This window comes from Macrobrachium rosenbergii, chromosome 13, assembly GCF_040412425.1.
Source record: "Macrobrachium rosenbergii isolate ZJJX-2024 chromosome 13, ASM4041242v1, whole genome shotgun sequence".
NCBI lineage: Eukaryota > Metazoa > Arthropoda > Malacostraca > Decapoda > Palaemonidae > Macrobrachium > Macrobrachium rosenbergii.
This window is the reverse complement of record NC_089753.1, coordinates 24,236,880-24,251,651: the sequence shown is the minus strand read 5'-3', so window position 1 is coordinate 24,251,651 and position 14,772 is coordinate 24,236,880. Positions and strand designations below refer to the sequence as shown.

Genomic DNA, 14,772 nt, shown 5'->3' with positions numbered 1-14,772 from the left:
CCCCTCCTCCTCCTTCCTCATCCTATTTCTTCTCTTTCTTTGGGCTGAGAATGGGACTCGAATCGACATTTGCTGGAACTGGCATCTGTTGCGGTAAGTCTATACATCGAGCACCCATTCTTTTTTTTTTTTTTTTTTCTCCCTATAATCATAGAAGCAATCCTGCTCCTTCCTCTAGCAAGGGGAGGAAGGAGACCCTGGCAATAAGGGAAACCCTTTTTCGGGTCTTTACCTTACTGCCTCCGACTCTTTAGATTCCTCCCAGCCTGTTTTCGTATGAGTTATGATTCCTCACTCATTTGAAAAGGTTCAGATGTCTGACATTTGATCTCGCAATTCCAATACCATGATCAGTAAGTCAGATGCACAGTACTCCTCCTCTCTCTTTCGACCAAGAATAGCAGCCCAGTAAAAGATTGTATTTTTCGTAACTATACATGCCTGAGGTCCTGTACATTACATTTTTATGCCCACCTCATGCCACCCCTCAATCTGAAACCTGGGCCGAAAGGCAAACTGGAATGTTTACATCTTGGCAGGCGGGTATTCCCACCTACTTGATGGTACTTACTGCCTAACCACCTTGTCCAAGAGTTTAACAGCCGTTTCCAGCTGCGCAGTAAGTAATCCTAATGTGAAGGACCTCAGGTTTGTATAGTTAGGAAAAATACAGTTTACTTTAAAAATTGTGATTTGATATAAGTAGTTTCCTCTGCCACAGCAGCTTAAATTAAAAAATTCGTGAGTAATGCTTCAAAGTTTAATGCAGATGACTGGTCCCGCCCATTCACGGGAATACGAGGAACAACTCTGCAGACAAATTCGGTCTGTTTCTGCCGCACATGAGTAAACACCGAGTGTCGAAATTTGCCCCGTTGGAAACCGGATTTCAGTGAAATATTATTGCTGATTTCGGGTAACCTTCAAGCCTACAGCTTTCAAGATCAGTATTTTATTGTTTTGTTATTAAGATCTGATTCAAGTTTATCATATTTCACGAGGCTGCAGTAGCAAATTCGTGATCAAATGCATTAACTAGGGTAGCTTAGTTTACTGTGCTACCACCTTTACCAGTTATTAATACTTTCATACCCAATTGACTTAGTGGTATGTAAAATTACCCTACTCCCCTTCCTACCCGACTGACGTACCGCTACGTAAAATTTACCGAAATTTTTCGTACATGTGTTAGGAGTAAGTTTTTTTTATTTTCGGACAATTAGCGGTTTCCATAGGCTAAAGCATACCTTGGACCATGTAGCTCAGGTATCAATATGCCAGCAAAGTAGTTCCTGTTCTAAGTTCTTCTTTGGAGGAGTGGTAGAGCTTTCGACTGGCACGCTGTTGGCCCAGTGTTCGACTCTCCGAGCCGCCAAAGAAGAATTAGAGGAATTTATTTCTGGTGATAGAAATTCATTTCTACTCATAATGTGGTTGGATTCCACAATAAGCTTGTAGGTCCCGTTGCTAGGTAACCAGTAGGTTCTAGCCACATAAAAATAAGTCTAATCCTTCGGGCCAGCCCTAGGAGAGCTGTTAACCAGCTCAGTGGTCTGGTTAAACTAAGATATACTTAAGTTCCTGTACTGCGCATGCTCAAATCCCTGGCGTAGTAAAATTCACACAATGAAATCAGCTGATCCCACCCACACTTTTCTGTCAGAGACCATGCTTGCGAGCTACGGTAAACACGTATGTTTGTTTACATACAGTGACGTCAATAGAGAACAATTTCCAATATGCATTCGCGAAGTTTTTAGGGTAAAACTAGCGGAAAACGTGTTAGTGCATCACATAAGAGACGTCTGGATTTTTGGCAGGGCTCTGAATCTCCAGAAGATGCCAAGATAAGGAGGCTGCTGCTAGATTACAACTTTTCCTGGAAGGCTCGTAGGATTAATCTGACCCCAACCAAGCAAGCCCTGGAACTACTTCGTCTGGAGTGGGAGGAAGAAGATTCCGGTGCTGAAGTGCTTGATGCTGATGCTGATGAAATGATTGAGGGGAGTGATGTTGATGAGATAATGGCTCCAGGAGTTGTAGCATTAGAAAATGTGTTCCAGGTACACAAAGAAGAGTTCAAAGAGGCCGCTATTAGTGTTGGTGAAGTACCGGGAACAAGTGGCGTAAGCATCAGGGAGAGAGGCAAGAGGGAGAAGAAAAAAATACGCAAGTTGGAGAGAGGTGCTTCTGGTATTTCTGTTGTTGGGGGTTCTGTTGGTGAAGCTGGCCTTGTTAGGGGTTCTGTTGGTGCTTCTGCCGGTATGCTTGTTCGAGATGGTGCAACAGGTGGTGTAAGTATAGCGAGTAAAGGTAAGGGTAAGAAGGGCATATATGCCAAGAAAAAGACAAAAGGTAAGTTTGTGAGAGGGCCTGCTGGTATTGGTGTTTTGGTAGGAGATGCTGGAGGTGTTGGAGATGTTGTGAGTAGTGTTGGAGGAGGAGATGGTGATGCTGGAGGCGTTGGGGATGCTGGGAATAGTGTTGGAGGAGATGGTGATGCTGGGGGTGTTGGAGATGCTGTGAGTAGTGTTGGGGGAGGAGATGGTGATGCTGGGAGTGTTTGTGATGATGGTGTTGTAGTGATAAATCTTGAGGGTGCTGCTGTGTCTGTTGTATATCCTGGAGGTGCAGAGGAAGGTGTTGCTGATCCTGGGAGGCATTCACTTGATTTTGAGGGATTTCTTGAAGGCAGTGATGCTGGGAGGGGTGTTAGTGATGATGAGGGAGGCTTTGAGGGATCTTACGGTGCCCCTAGTGATGCTGGGAGTAATGAGGCCTTTGGTTCTGGTGATGCCTCAGGGGTTCAAAGAGGCAGTAGGCGTGCCAGGAGGAGTAGTAGTAGTAGTAGTAGTAGTAATGAAAGCAGTAGTTCTGATGTCGAGGCAGAGGGTGCTGGTGGTGATGTAGATGTAGGTGGTCTCCGTCGTGCCCAAGGTGAGCGTTCCCGAAGGAGGAGGTGGTCTGGATCTTCGAGGATGAGCGGCCGTTACAGGCAACCAACCCATGATGTTGATGAGGAGTGGACCCAGGATCCTACGCCTCCAGTGATTCTGCCTTTCACAGGCATGCCAGGGTTGAATGTCCCTACCCCTAGGACACTTCTCGGGTTTCTGCAGCTCTTTATTACTAGAGAGCTGTTGGTATATTTGGCTGCAGAAACCAATACGTACGCTGATTACATGCGTAAGGAGATGCGTCGTGGGGACAAGGGATCCTGGGTGCCTGTAACTGTGCAAGAGATGGCTATGTTCCTGGGCCTCATCATTATCATGGGGATTTTTCCGGCACCCGAGAAGCGAATGTACTGGCAGACAGGCAGAATTTTTTCAATGCCAGGTTTTGCTCGGATCATGTCAAGGAACCGTTTGACACCATCAACCGGGTACTTTCATACCGCAAACCGAAAGGCCATCCTCGAGATAACAACGACCGATTATTCCTTGAGACCTGTCATCAATTACCTGAAGGCACGATTTAGGCCACCTACACCCCAGAACGCAATGTCTCATTGATGAGGCTTGATGCCATACAAGGGTAGGCTGTCTATCAAGACCTACAACCCCAGAAACCCTTCCAAGTATGGTATCAAACTCTATATGTTGTGTGAAGCCAAGAGCGGATATGTTATTGACTTCTGACATATGGAGAAGTAATTTTAACCTTGAAGGACATTGTGTCGACACTAATGGCCTCTCTTGACAAAGGTTACCATGTTTTTCATGGACAACTACTACAACTCTATTGAACTGGCTGAGGAGTTGTATTCTCATGGTGTTCTTTGTTCAGGGACACTTCGTCTGGTAAGGAAGGGAGCACCTAACTTTCTAAAGACTATGACTCGTCAACAAGTGCCTCGGAATGCAATGCACTTCCGTAGGAGGGGGAACGTCTTCGTAATCTGTTGGCAGGACATCCGACTCGTCACAATGATCACTACAGCTTGCAATGCAGAAACGGAAGAGTTTGTGCACAGGAGGCGAGTAAGGCGGGCTACTGGAACAGAGCTTGAAACAGTCACAATGGCTAGACCTTTGATTATTGGCACCTACTGTCAGTATATGGGTGGGGTAGACCTGTTTGACCAGCTGATGAAATACTACTCAATGGCCAGGAAGGGAGTGAAGTGGACCCGCAAGTTTACATTCTATTTATTGCAGATGGCAATACTGAATGCTTACACTATGTTTGCCAAATACCACCCACAAGGTAAGAAAGTCAAACTTCTTGATTTCATGTATGAATCTGCTGAAGCACTTACAAACTTCAATGCAGAAGACTGGCCCTTGAGTGATATTTCTTTTGCTTGTTTACCTGACCTACCTGTAGCTGACAGATTAGATGTCCTGCCTGTTCTTGTTCCTGCTGCTGCTGCTGCATCTGCTGGGGAAGATTCTGAGCCTGATGATCCCCATTCTATGGATTCTGATGTTGACATTCCTGAGGCTGCTGTTGAATCTCCTGTTCCTCCTCCTCCTCCTCTTCCTTCTCCTCCTCCTCTTCCTTCTCTTCCGCATTTCTGTGCCCCCTTCTCTGCTGACGTTGGTCCCTCTGGTGCTGGCCCTCTTCTGCTGGTAGCTGAACCGGAACTGTTAGGTGCCACGTGCGCGTGCAACTTCCTGGAGAACTATGAGCGTCTTGCACCAGGGGAACATAGCCTCATTCATATAAGGGAGATTCCCTCCATCAAGTCAAAACAGCTGAGATGCCACATCTGCTTGCTAGACAACATACGAAAGGACACATCATGGGTGTGTAAGGCATGTAGAGTTCCTCTGTGTAGGGCACCAAGAAATTGCTTCTACAGATACCACACAGAGAAGCAACTCAAGCCTTCACCAAGTCGTGGGTCAGGTCGTGCCAAAAGAGGTGCAGGGAGACCAAGGATAAACATCTAACTCCTGCAGTTTCCTCCTCCCTCAGCAACCCTTCAGATGGCAGGCCCTTCACCTGAGGGAGGAGTTGTATATAGGAATTCAAGAGGGGTCACGGTATTTGGTAAGTACAGTATTCAAATTTCTTGTGATGGGTTTTTATGAGTATTTCTAATTTTTTCCCATACAATGTTTCTCTTCTAATATTTTGTAATAATTTTTTTTATAATGTGGGGTTTGTATGTGGGTTTGTATCTTAAATTTTTATTACATTTTTTTTTTTTTTTTTTTATATATATAAAATGTGGGATTACATTATTGGAAACACACTGTTTCTTACCCTCTTTTCTATAAATTTTTTCACCAACTGGACTTATTCGTTTTTCATTCTTTTATATGTCGATATTTAGAGAATTTTGTTGGCTTTCTCTTAAAAAATAATCATTACTTCTTAACTGTTACAGTTTTTGAGCTACAAACGATAATGTTGACAACTGTAACTTTTTTTCATTTCAATCAACTTATAACATCAAAATGAAACTTTTGCCGTTACCAAAGCCATTTTTCTTGACTTTATTCCTCAACCTTTGCCGATACCAAAGCCATTTTTTCTGACTCTTACTTTTATTCTCAACCTTTCTTCTAACATTTTTATACGTTTACAAAGTAATTTCTGAAAAATAACTCAGATAGGGCTCTTAAAATTTTTTTTTTTTTTTTTCACACACGTATGCTGGGCAGCCTCTCCTGTTTTCTTACCTCTTTTCTATCAATTTTTTCACCAAACTGTATATATTCGTTTCATTCTTTATATGTCGATAATTGGAGAATTTTATTGGCTTTCTCATAAAAAATAATTCATTCGCCTAACTGTTATAGTTTTTGAGCTACAAACGATAATATTGACAGTGGTAAAATTTTTTTCGTTTCGATCAACTTATAACATCAAAATGAAACTTTTGCCATTACCAAAGCCATTTTTCTTGACTCTCACTTTATTCCTCAACCTTTCCTTTACATTTTCGTATATTTACAAAGTAATTTCTATGAAAAATAACCAAGATAGGGCTCTTGAAAAAAAATTTTTTTCTAACGATAATTCTCACCATATGCCGGGGCAGCGCGCTCTGTTTCTTACCCTCTTTTCTATCCATTTTTTCACCAACTGTATTTATTTGTTTTTCTTTATTTTTATATCGATATTTGGAGAATTTTGTTGGCTTTCTCATTAAAAAAATTAATTCGCCTGACTTTCATAGTTTTTGGGTTACGAACGAAAATATAAAAATAAGTAAAGGTTTTTTTTTCTTTCATTAAATAACTCACATTTTTTCGTATTTAGAGGGCTGGGACTCTTATACTGACTATTCCACCATAAACTATAAACATTGAGAAAAAAAGTACAGCAAAATGATCGTTGTTGACAAAATTTCTATTTTTGCTGAATTTTCGAAATTATTTTTTCGCACTGTCGAGCGCTCCCAGACACTTTGGGTCTCAGGTAGGCGCAGCGCTCAAACTATACAGATGCGAAAGCGTTAACATAATAAATGTAAACAAAGCATTCATTGGTGAAGGAATATTTACGGTGAAAAATGAATTACTTTTTGCAAGTCTCAATTAATGTTTGTTAGGATTTGCGACATGACAAGTCTGTATGATGATACTCTGTGTACTTCAGCATTGTTGATAAAGGTTAACTTTCCTTTTCTGAGTAGTGTAATATAACATAAATATTGTGTTTCTACCTGTCCAGCTCTCTTGGTAGTAAACACATTTCTGAAAGTCTCTATTACAGGATGGCCTCCGAAAGTCTCTATTACGGGATGGCCTTCATCCTGAAGTTGAGGGTTAAGATACAGATGGCTAAACTTTGGCTTTAGTGGTTATAGCGCTGTTACATCTTGCTACAATTGGCTGTGCTACCCCAATCCCAAACCACAACAACCCACAATGCACCAGTCATAAGCAGAGCATCGACACACGCAATATAATACGCAAGACTTGATACATAACAATCTCAATGTTTGATACGATTTGAGATATGTCTGTTTGATGGTACTCGGTGTACTTAGAACTATGTCGGGAAAGGTCAACGTTTCTTTTTCCGAGTAGGATAAAAAACTTGATATTGCGTTCGCTAGTTTCTTTGCCGATTAGTGTAATACAGCGTAAATATTGTGTTCTCTACCAATCGAATATTTTCGGTAATGGATACATATCTGCAATCTCAAATTAGGTAGGATTTGGGATATATTTGTATGATGGTACTGTGTACTTCATAACATTTGTCTGTAAAGAATTAATTGAACATCTTATTATTACACTTTCCTTTGCAGAGAACTGAAAAGTGTAAGGTCCAGAATGCAGTAGGAGAGAATTATGCTTAATGTTTTGCTTACAATGAGCTTTACCAAGAAGACATTCTCGTGAGCCGAGAACCATGCTTTGGTACTTGCTTTAGCAGTACATATATAAACAAGATGACATGAGTTGTGAAAAGTTCCTTTTTATTTTTAAGCTCATAGTGCTTACTAGCTCGCCTGGCACCAACTGCAGAGGACTGCTCTCAGGCATTCGGCGCCAGTTACTGAGATCCTGACGCCAACTCTCAGGCGCTTGACTCCAGTTACTGGGATCCTGGTGCCAACTCTTGGATGCTCAGCGCCAGTTACTGAGATCCTGGCACCAACTCTCTCCTGCTGGCCCTTCTGCCTTTTTTATCCACTTGCTCCCACGCCTGGCTCCCTCACTTCCTTCCCGTGCCATTGCCAGTGTTGTGTCAGGGTTAACAGATGTTAACTTTGTAATAATAGTGAAGTGTTGTGCAGTGGAGGAGGTGGCTACTCGTCCCTCGATGTTCCTAGACAGAGGTCGCTGTCAGACTCCCATGCACCAGGGAGGAGGCAAACTGGAAGTCCAAGGGAGGTCTGGGGGTGTAAAACACACGGGTAGTCGCCCCCTCAGTCAAGCCTGTTGCCAGTCCCAGGTATCGACAGATGGCCACTGGAAAGACGTCTTACTGGATACATAGTGAAGGAGTAGCTATCTGGCCCCTCAGATCTCCTAAACTCAGTCCCTGTCAGACCCTTGCACCAGGGAGCAGGCATACTGAAGTCCATGGGAGCCTGGAGGGATTTGCCCCTGGGCAGTTACCCTCAGTCGAGCCTGCTGTCTGCAGGTGTCGACGGACCGCCATTGTAAAGGCGTCCATAGAGATGTACTTCTTGAAGTTTTGCCAGCCTTCAGTTAATGCCTTTGCTGCAAAGCTGCTACTTGAGTAGCAGATGTTCCTGGCTATGCCGCCACGTCACTACAAGTTAAGTGGAGGCATGTGGAACGCCAGTATTGACGCCAAGCAGAACATAGCTTCCGAGTGCCTAATAAGTGCCTGAGCTACCAATAGCACCTGAGCTCCCTATAGCGCCAGAGCTCATCTTCAAATAGAGCTTCCAGCACCAGCTTTCATCCGTTTGGTGCCAGCCTACTAGTGGCTGACAGCAGTCTCTCTTTAACTCGGTGCCTGTCTCTTCTAAGTGCAGACTTTGGTTCTTTTTCTAGCACAATTTCCAGTTGAACACTTAGCTCCAATCTTCAAGTGGCCAGCTGCAGTCTCTGATCATTAGGTGTTCTTCTTAGTATCGGACGCCCTCCTTTGAGTGCCATACAACCGCTCTTACGCAGTTGTGTCTCTTCAGCCTGTTCCACCTTCACCTAGAGTTTCAGACGGGCTGAATTGCTCCCCTTGTGACATCAGTTAGTGTCTCAAAGCACTGTCCTTTGCAGACAGGGACTTTCGTGTATGAATTTATGAGCTTGTTGACGAAGACTGTGACCTCTACAGGGAGTAGGGAGTCTGACAGGTGTTTTTTGTCCATCTCTCCCTCTGATGCTTAGATGGAATTAGTCCTGCAGCAGATGTCTATGACCCCATTTTTGCAAAATTTGAAAAAATGCACTGGAGTAAAAGTGTCTTAGATTTGGTGGCACTACAACATACTAAGAGCGTTTTTGGCTGCCACCATTATTTCTGGTAGTGCCAGTTAAAGGGTTAAATAAGAAAATAGAGAGGCTGCACAGTCCACCTATACAGAGGTTTTTCAAAGTCTACACAAAATTTTTGAAGATTTTGTAAATATGAATATTGAAATTCATTGGTGTTATTCTTTTTATCAGATTATTGAGAGAGAGAGAGAGAGAGAGAGAAACTTCGTCGAATGAGCATGATATGAATGAGGGAGAGAGAGAGAGAGGAGAGAGAGAGCATAACAGAAAGTTAGGTTTCAAGTGTTGTAAACCTGGTAATTGTAATGTTGATTCATAAAATTACATAAGCATACTAATAAAGTATAATATATAATTGACAATCAACACGGCAGCCACTGAATATAGACAATGTGAATGTAATGAAAACTCCTGTCGTTAGAAAATGATTAACATATTTAAATGGTCTACAATATCCTATATACCTCTGGCTACAGAATCTCAGCACATGCCTGCTAAAGTCTGTAATAATAATAAACCTTGATAGTACTTTTTTTTATGATCTTAATGGATTACATTATATATATTTGAAATAGCTGCTATCAGATTGTATAATAAAAGTGAAAAGGTTCTTTTATAGCAAAAACACCAAATAAAAGTGCTACCAAACTATTGTGCATGTATTCGTATCTTGGGTAGTATGGGACAGACAGCTGCTATCTTCAACCTGGCCTTAACCTTAACCAATCAAGGTATAGAATGTCAGTACTGTATTTTCATTTTATTTCCCAGTCATACAAAGTAAAGGTATAACAATTACAGGAAACGTTGCTTACAGGTTATCATGATGGTTGGCCTGCCTGCTTGTGGAAAGACTGTTTGGGTGGAGAAGTATTGCAAGGAAAACCCTGAGAAGAAATATTATGTCCTTGGGACAAACTTCTTGATTGACAAGATGAAGGTGAATGGACTGCCCCGTAAACGTAATTACTCTGGACGCTGGGATGTGCTAATTGAACGCTGTACAAAGTGCCTCAACAAGCTGTTGGAAATGTCATACAAGCGCAGACGTAACTTCATTATTGACCAGGTAAGGTAGATTGGAATCATATGAAGGTAAAAGAAATAGGATGTTTTCAGTTGAACCATCAATTAAAGTAAATTTACCTGAAATTCAAGTCATGGAAAGGCCAACTTTCAAAGATTTTTTGTTTCCTGCTAAGACCAAATGGCCTGTAAAGGCTGACAGTACAAGAACCTTGTTGGATCCTAAGTGGTTCACTGAGTTGTCAGTTGATATCAAGAAGGTAAGTTAAGTGAAAGGAGACAGCTGTAGTGTTTGAGTCGTCATCCAGCACAACCAAGTAAGTCCACTAATGGTCTTTTGTCTTTCAGGTTAAAAAGGTAAGTGTTCTGGTTTTTTCAGGTCATTTTCAACCTACCGGAAAGGTAAGTGTATTTTTGTTTTCTCAGACTCCATTCTAAGCTGAAAAATAATTTAAGGTAAGTGTGTGTGAGGATACTTATAGAAGATATGCTGCAGACAGTAGTAAATGCAATTAGGAATCAGTATTTTGGTACTGTTGTTATGAATATGTAGGTATGGCTGGTCTTGATTGCTAGTCACACATTTGACTTATGATAGGTGTTTAGATGAGGAATTTTTTTAGCACTGCAGGATTCATTTCTTCAGAAGACAAACCGGACGGAATGTAATGTACAAGCAATGATTTCGAATGAAGAGACGATGGTAAGTTGAACAGGAGTGACATGTTTAACAATATGCTAATGAATTCTTTTTCTTAAGAAATTGATAAAGAAAACTACAGCTCTTCTACATCAAGAGGGTGGGAGAAAGGAGGAAAATCCGTAACTTTGTGATGCACTTAGTCAGTCCAACCTTCCTTTGGAAGGGGTCTAGGGAGGTTGGTGTCAGCACACTATTGAATGAGATACTGCATTTTTAAAAACTTTATCAGAAAAATTTCACTTTACAGAAAATGGTTGCATATTTGTCTCGGTGGATGGCATAACTTGATTCACAAGTGCAGCGTTGTTTACCTAAAACGATGCATGGGTAAATAGAACTGTCTTATTATTAAGTATATTAGTTTATATATATATATTTGTTGAGGTTATCTTATCAATCTTGTCTGCTTATTAGTTCTCTGATGTCAAATTTGGGGGTACTAAAGTTTTTTCCCCTCAGTGTGTCCATGTGTCTGTCATTCTTACCTTTTAGCACATCCCACATGGAAGAAATTTTCATTTAAGCTTGGTTCAAAGGTTAACAGTCATGCATTGATATGCATAAAGGGAGGCCATCTCAATTTTTAACAAAATGTCTCCTTGACTATATACCTTTTCAAGAACTGTACTGCTCCTGACTCACACATACCATCAGTCATAAAGTTCTTAAAAGGAAATAATTTTGGGGTTGTTAGGGATTGTACTGCTTATGCAATAATCTTAGAGTGCTTTTTTCATACTAATTGGAACATTTTCACTCTTTATTTGGGAAAACCTGATCCATGCATAAAATCTGGATGGCAAATTCCAATGAAAGATATTATAATATTTTTTTAAACTAAGTACACACAGTCTAATTACATTTCCTTCATATCCTTTTTCTTGAAAGGCAAATAAATGGTCAAAACATTCATAGTTACAAGAGATGAAATAGAGGTTTAAATTGCGATGGTTAGGTTGTAGTTTGTCTGGTGTCACAACCATCAGGATAAATTATAGGAAGGAATTTGAACTCAAAGTTTATGGAAGTTCTTTTTGTTGAAGCTGCCAGTGGGGCCTTTTGTCCGTAACACATGCAAAGGCCTAAACTGTATTTGTGATTCTGTAGCTGTGCATGCGAGGATTAAGACGGACAGGAGCAAATGACTAAGAACATGTTGCAGTAGTACATTTTGCCTCAGATTTTCACCTTTCATGTTCAGACAAGAGTTGAATGATTAGCATTCACCTCATTTAGTAAAGCTTCATCATCAGTAATTCCTGTATGGAGGAATTTGTATCAATTGTTGTTTGTCATAAGTCAGTACTTTGTTAAAAATTGCACTCTCTCTCAAAAATAGCTTTGTGCTTCTCTCTCTCTCTCTCTCAAGATCTCTCTCTCTCTCTCTCTCTCTCTCTCTCTCTCTCTCTCTCTCTCTCTAAATACCTATGATGGCTTTATGGTCAGTGACATTGTTAAAGATTTATTGTTTTTCCAGTTTTTCTTCATTTTACTTATTTCTTAATCTTGTAACATTCTTTAATCAAGTGCCCAAGTACCACAGATTTTAGTACTCATTTCTTTGAATTTATGTATGGTTGTATTTAAATTCCTCTTAGGGTCACTGCCATGTTGTTAAGTATGTCAGTCTAAATATATGGCAGGCGATTGAAGGGTAGGACACACTGACTTGCTCAACTGTTGTTGACGCCTCTGCTTGAGTATGAAAATGGTGGTTGTTATTGAATTAATTTTATTCCCTTTTGACTTAATTTTTATGTCTTTTGATTGTAATTTGGTGTTTATGATTTTAGTTTGAATGATGGTGCCTAACATTTGCTTAAAATTTAATGTATTAATGGTAAGAACAGCATAGGTCTTCTAAGCACGATACTTTGTGAACATTGGACAACGTAATTGAAATAATAAAAAGAGGGGTGGGGCAGACACCTGGTGGACACATATTAAGGTCTGTTACACTAAATGGTTATCACCTGCACATGACCATTCTTGTGATGGATGAACTGTGGCCCTTCTGGTAATCTGGGATTATTTAATGGGTCACTCAGCACTGTCGATGCGACAGCATGACTGTAGTTCCATATGTTGACAGGCAAGAGGGTACGGTCTCTCTCCCCTCTCTTGTTAGTTTTTGTTCTCCTGTCTCCAAGACTTTTTTGTTGATTATCGCATTGAGATGCTGTTGACACAACATCTTAGGCCCAAGTGTATATGGCTGTTCATCAGCCCCGCCAGGCACAAGAAAGATAACCAAATATGCTGTTTCGTTATGGCTTCAGGAGGTCATCAAGCATTTTTATGAGTCATCTGTGAGGATGAGGACTCAGGCTTGAGTGCAGTACAACTGTCCACTAATACTGGCAGGCACCGGGAGGTATCCAAGCAGTTCTACAAGTAGTCTTGGTGGGGATGATTGCTCACAGAATCATGGCATTGATATGTCCTCAGTGTTTGAGAAGAAATATTTCAGTGGCACAGGTAATAGGGCAGGTGTCAATACCAGAACACTTCTCCATATGACTTGATGTGGCTGCTTAGTGTGTTGTGTAACTGCCCCAGCTCTGATAAGACGGAACAGTATCTTGCATAAGGTTTATGGTGGATGAAGGTAACAAGTATCATTTTTCCCTTCTGTATCTTCTTCTACCCAGAGACTCATCATCTCTGGGTATACTTGACAATATTGCTACCACCCAAACTGAAAAGGTTACTACAAAGCCAAACTCAAGCATGGGGCCCTATCAGCCTCTAAATCACATTATCAGGCTGTATAGTTGGTTAAGGGAGTTATCCTTCCCATGCTCACATTCTTGACCAATAAGTTAACATTTCTGGATGAGAAGAACATCAGTCATGCTCTCCTGGTAATACTTCCCACCCCACCCCCCAAAAAATGTTTTTTGTCCTCTCTGTCCTTATTGCCAAAGGAAAATGTAACAATGTTAGCTTAGTAAACTACCTCGTTTTTAAGCTCCAGTGTTTGGACCCACTGTATCTGTATAAAAATTTTAAGCTTTTATAAGCTATACAAAAAAGATAAATAATCCTCCGATTGAAATATGTCTGTTAGTGAGTTCCTTCCCACCTCTAGATTTCTTAATACAAATAAAGCTATTTACTCTTTATTATTATGTACTGCAGGTTTTTGTTGGAGATTTGCTTAACGCTTCAGGGATCTTCCTGGATAGCCAGATCCCTGTTTTGTAGTTCATTTGCAAAGTATGCTAACCTTCTGGATGTGTCATTTTAAATAAATATATACAAAGTTATTTGCCGGATGGTGTATGACCCATATAAATATAATTTGCGCATGAGACAAGTAATAAATGTACATAATAATAATCATTCTCTCTGTTTTTATTCACCAAAGTAGTGTTTCTTGATGGATTAAATCAGTAACAAAGTTATACATTCCATGAATGATGCCCTCAATCACCTTTTTGTACTAAAATTCAATAGATCCGGTAAAGTGCAACCAGACACTTACTGCTTGTGTATGTAGAAATATAGATAGCAGACAATATTGATAATTTCCTCTATTAGAAGTGGAACTATAAAGCTCAGAATGTGTAAGGATTGTGATGGGCTAGAGTGAAGCTTGATACAGTTTGTTATACTGTATTTTAATATCAAGACGCTAATGGACTTTTTAGGAAATAATCCTGGTGACATCGGTTATCTATCATTTAATTTTGCATTTTACTGTTGTGAAGAGATGTACTTACAATTCTCAGGTTTGTAAATGTGTCGTAGAAATTCATACCTAGTTATCTGTTACATCAACAAGTCATATAGAGGCATAACTTGTGATTATATTCTAATATTTTAGCTCAGTTGGGATCAGTTCAGTGAATGTGTAATGCTTCTCACTGTAAATCAGAAATAATATATTTTTAAGATAGAAACTTTGATATATAGGTGTATGTAGAAGGTGGATAATGGTAGAAAGTAATGAAAATGTATAAATCAGTATCTGTAGTCATAATTCTTCTAGTAAATTCAATAGTAATCATTTTAAAAGAAGCATTTTAAGCAGTGTAATGTATGCGCTAGTGCAGGGTACATCAAGGGTTGGAAATGAAAATCTCTGAATTTTAATAAATTTTTTTTTACAGGTTATTTATTGGCAGTCATGAAAATTTTGTGGTGTAGGTTTTCATTCCA

At 40.3% G+C, this 14,772-nt stretch overlaps 1 protein-coding gene across 1 annotated transcript in view; it reads left to right on the top strand.

The window, feature by feature from the left end:
* The window catches only part of LOC136844736 (uncharacterized), a 113,024-nt gene that overhangs the window by 78,451 nt on the left and 19,801 nt on the right, over nt 1–14,772 (top strand). The window contains exons 8-10 of the mRNA XM_067113973.1: nt 1,821–3,470; nt 3,708–4,849; nt 9,681–9,948. Of these exons, the coding sequence (XP_066970074.1) occupies nt 1,821–3,470; nt 3,708–4,849; nt 9,681–9,948 (3,060 nt within the window). The remainder of the gene's footprint in view (nt 1–1,820; nt 3,471–3,707; nt 4,850–9,680; nt 9,949–14,772) is intronic.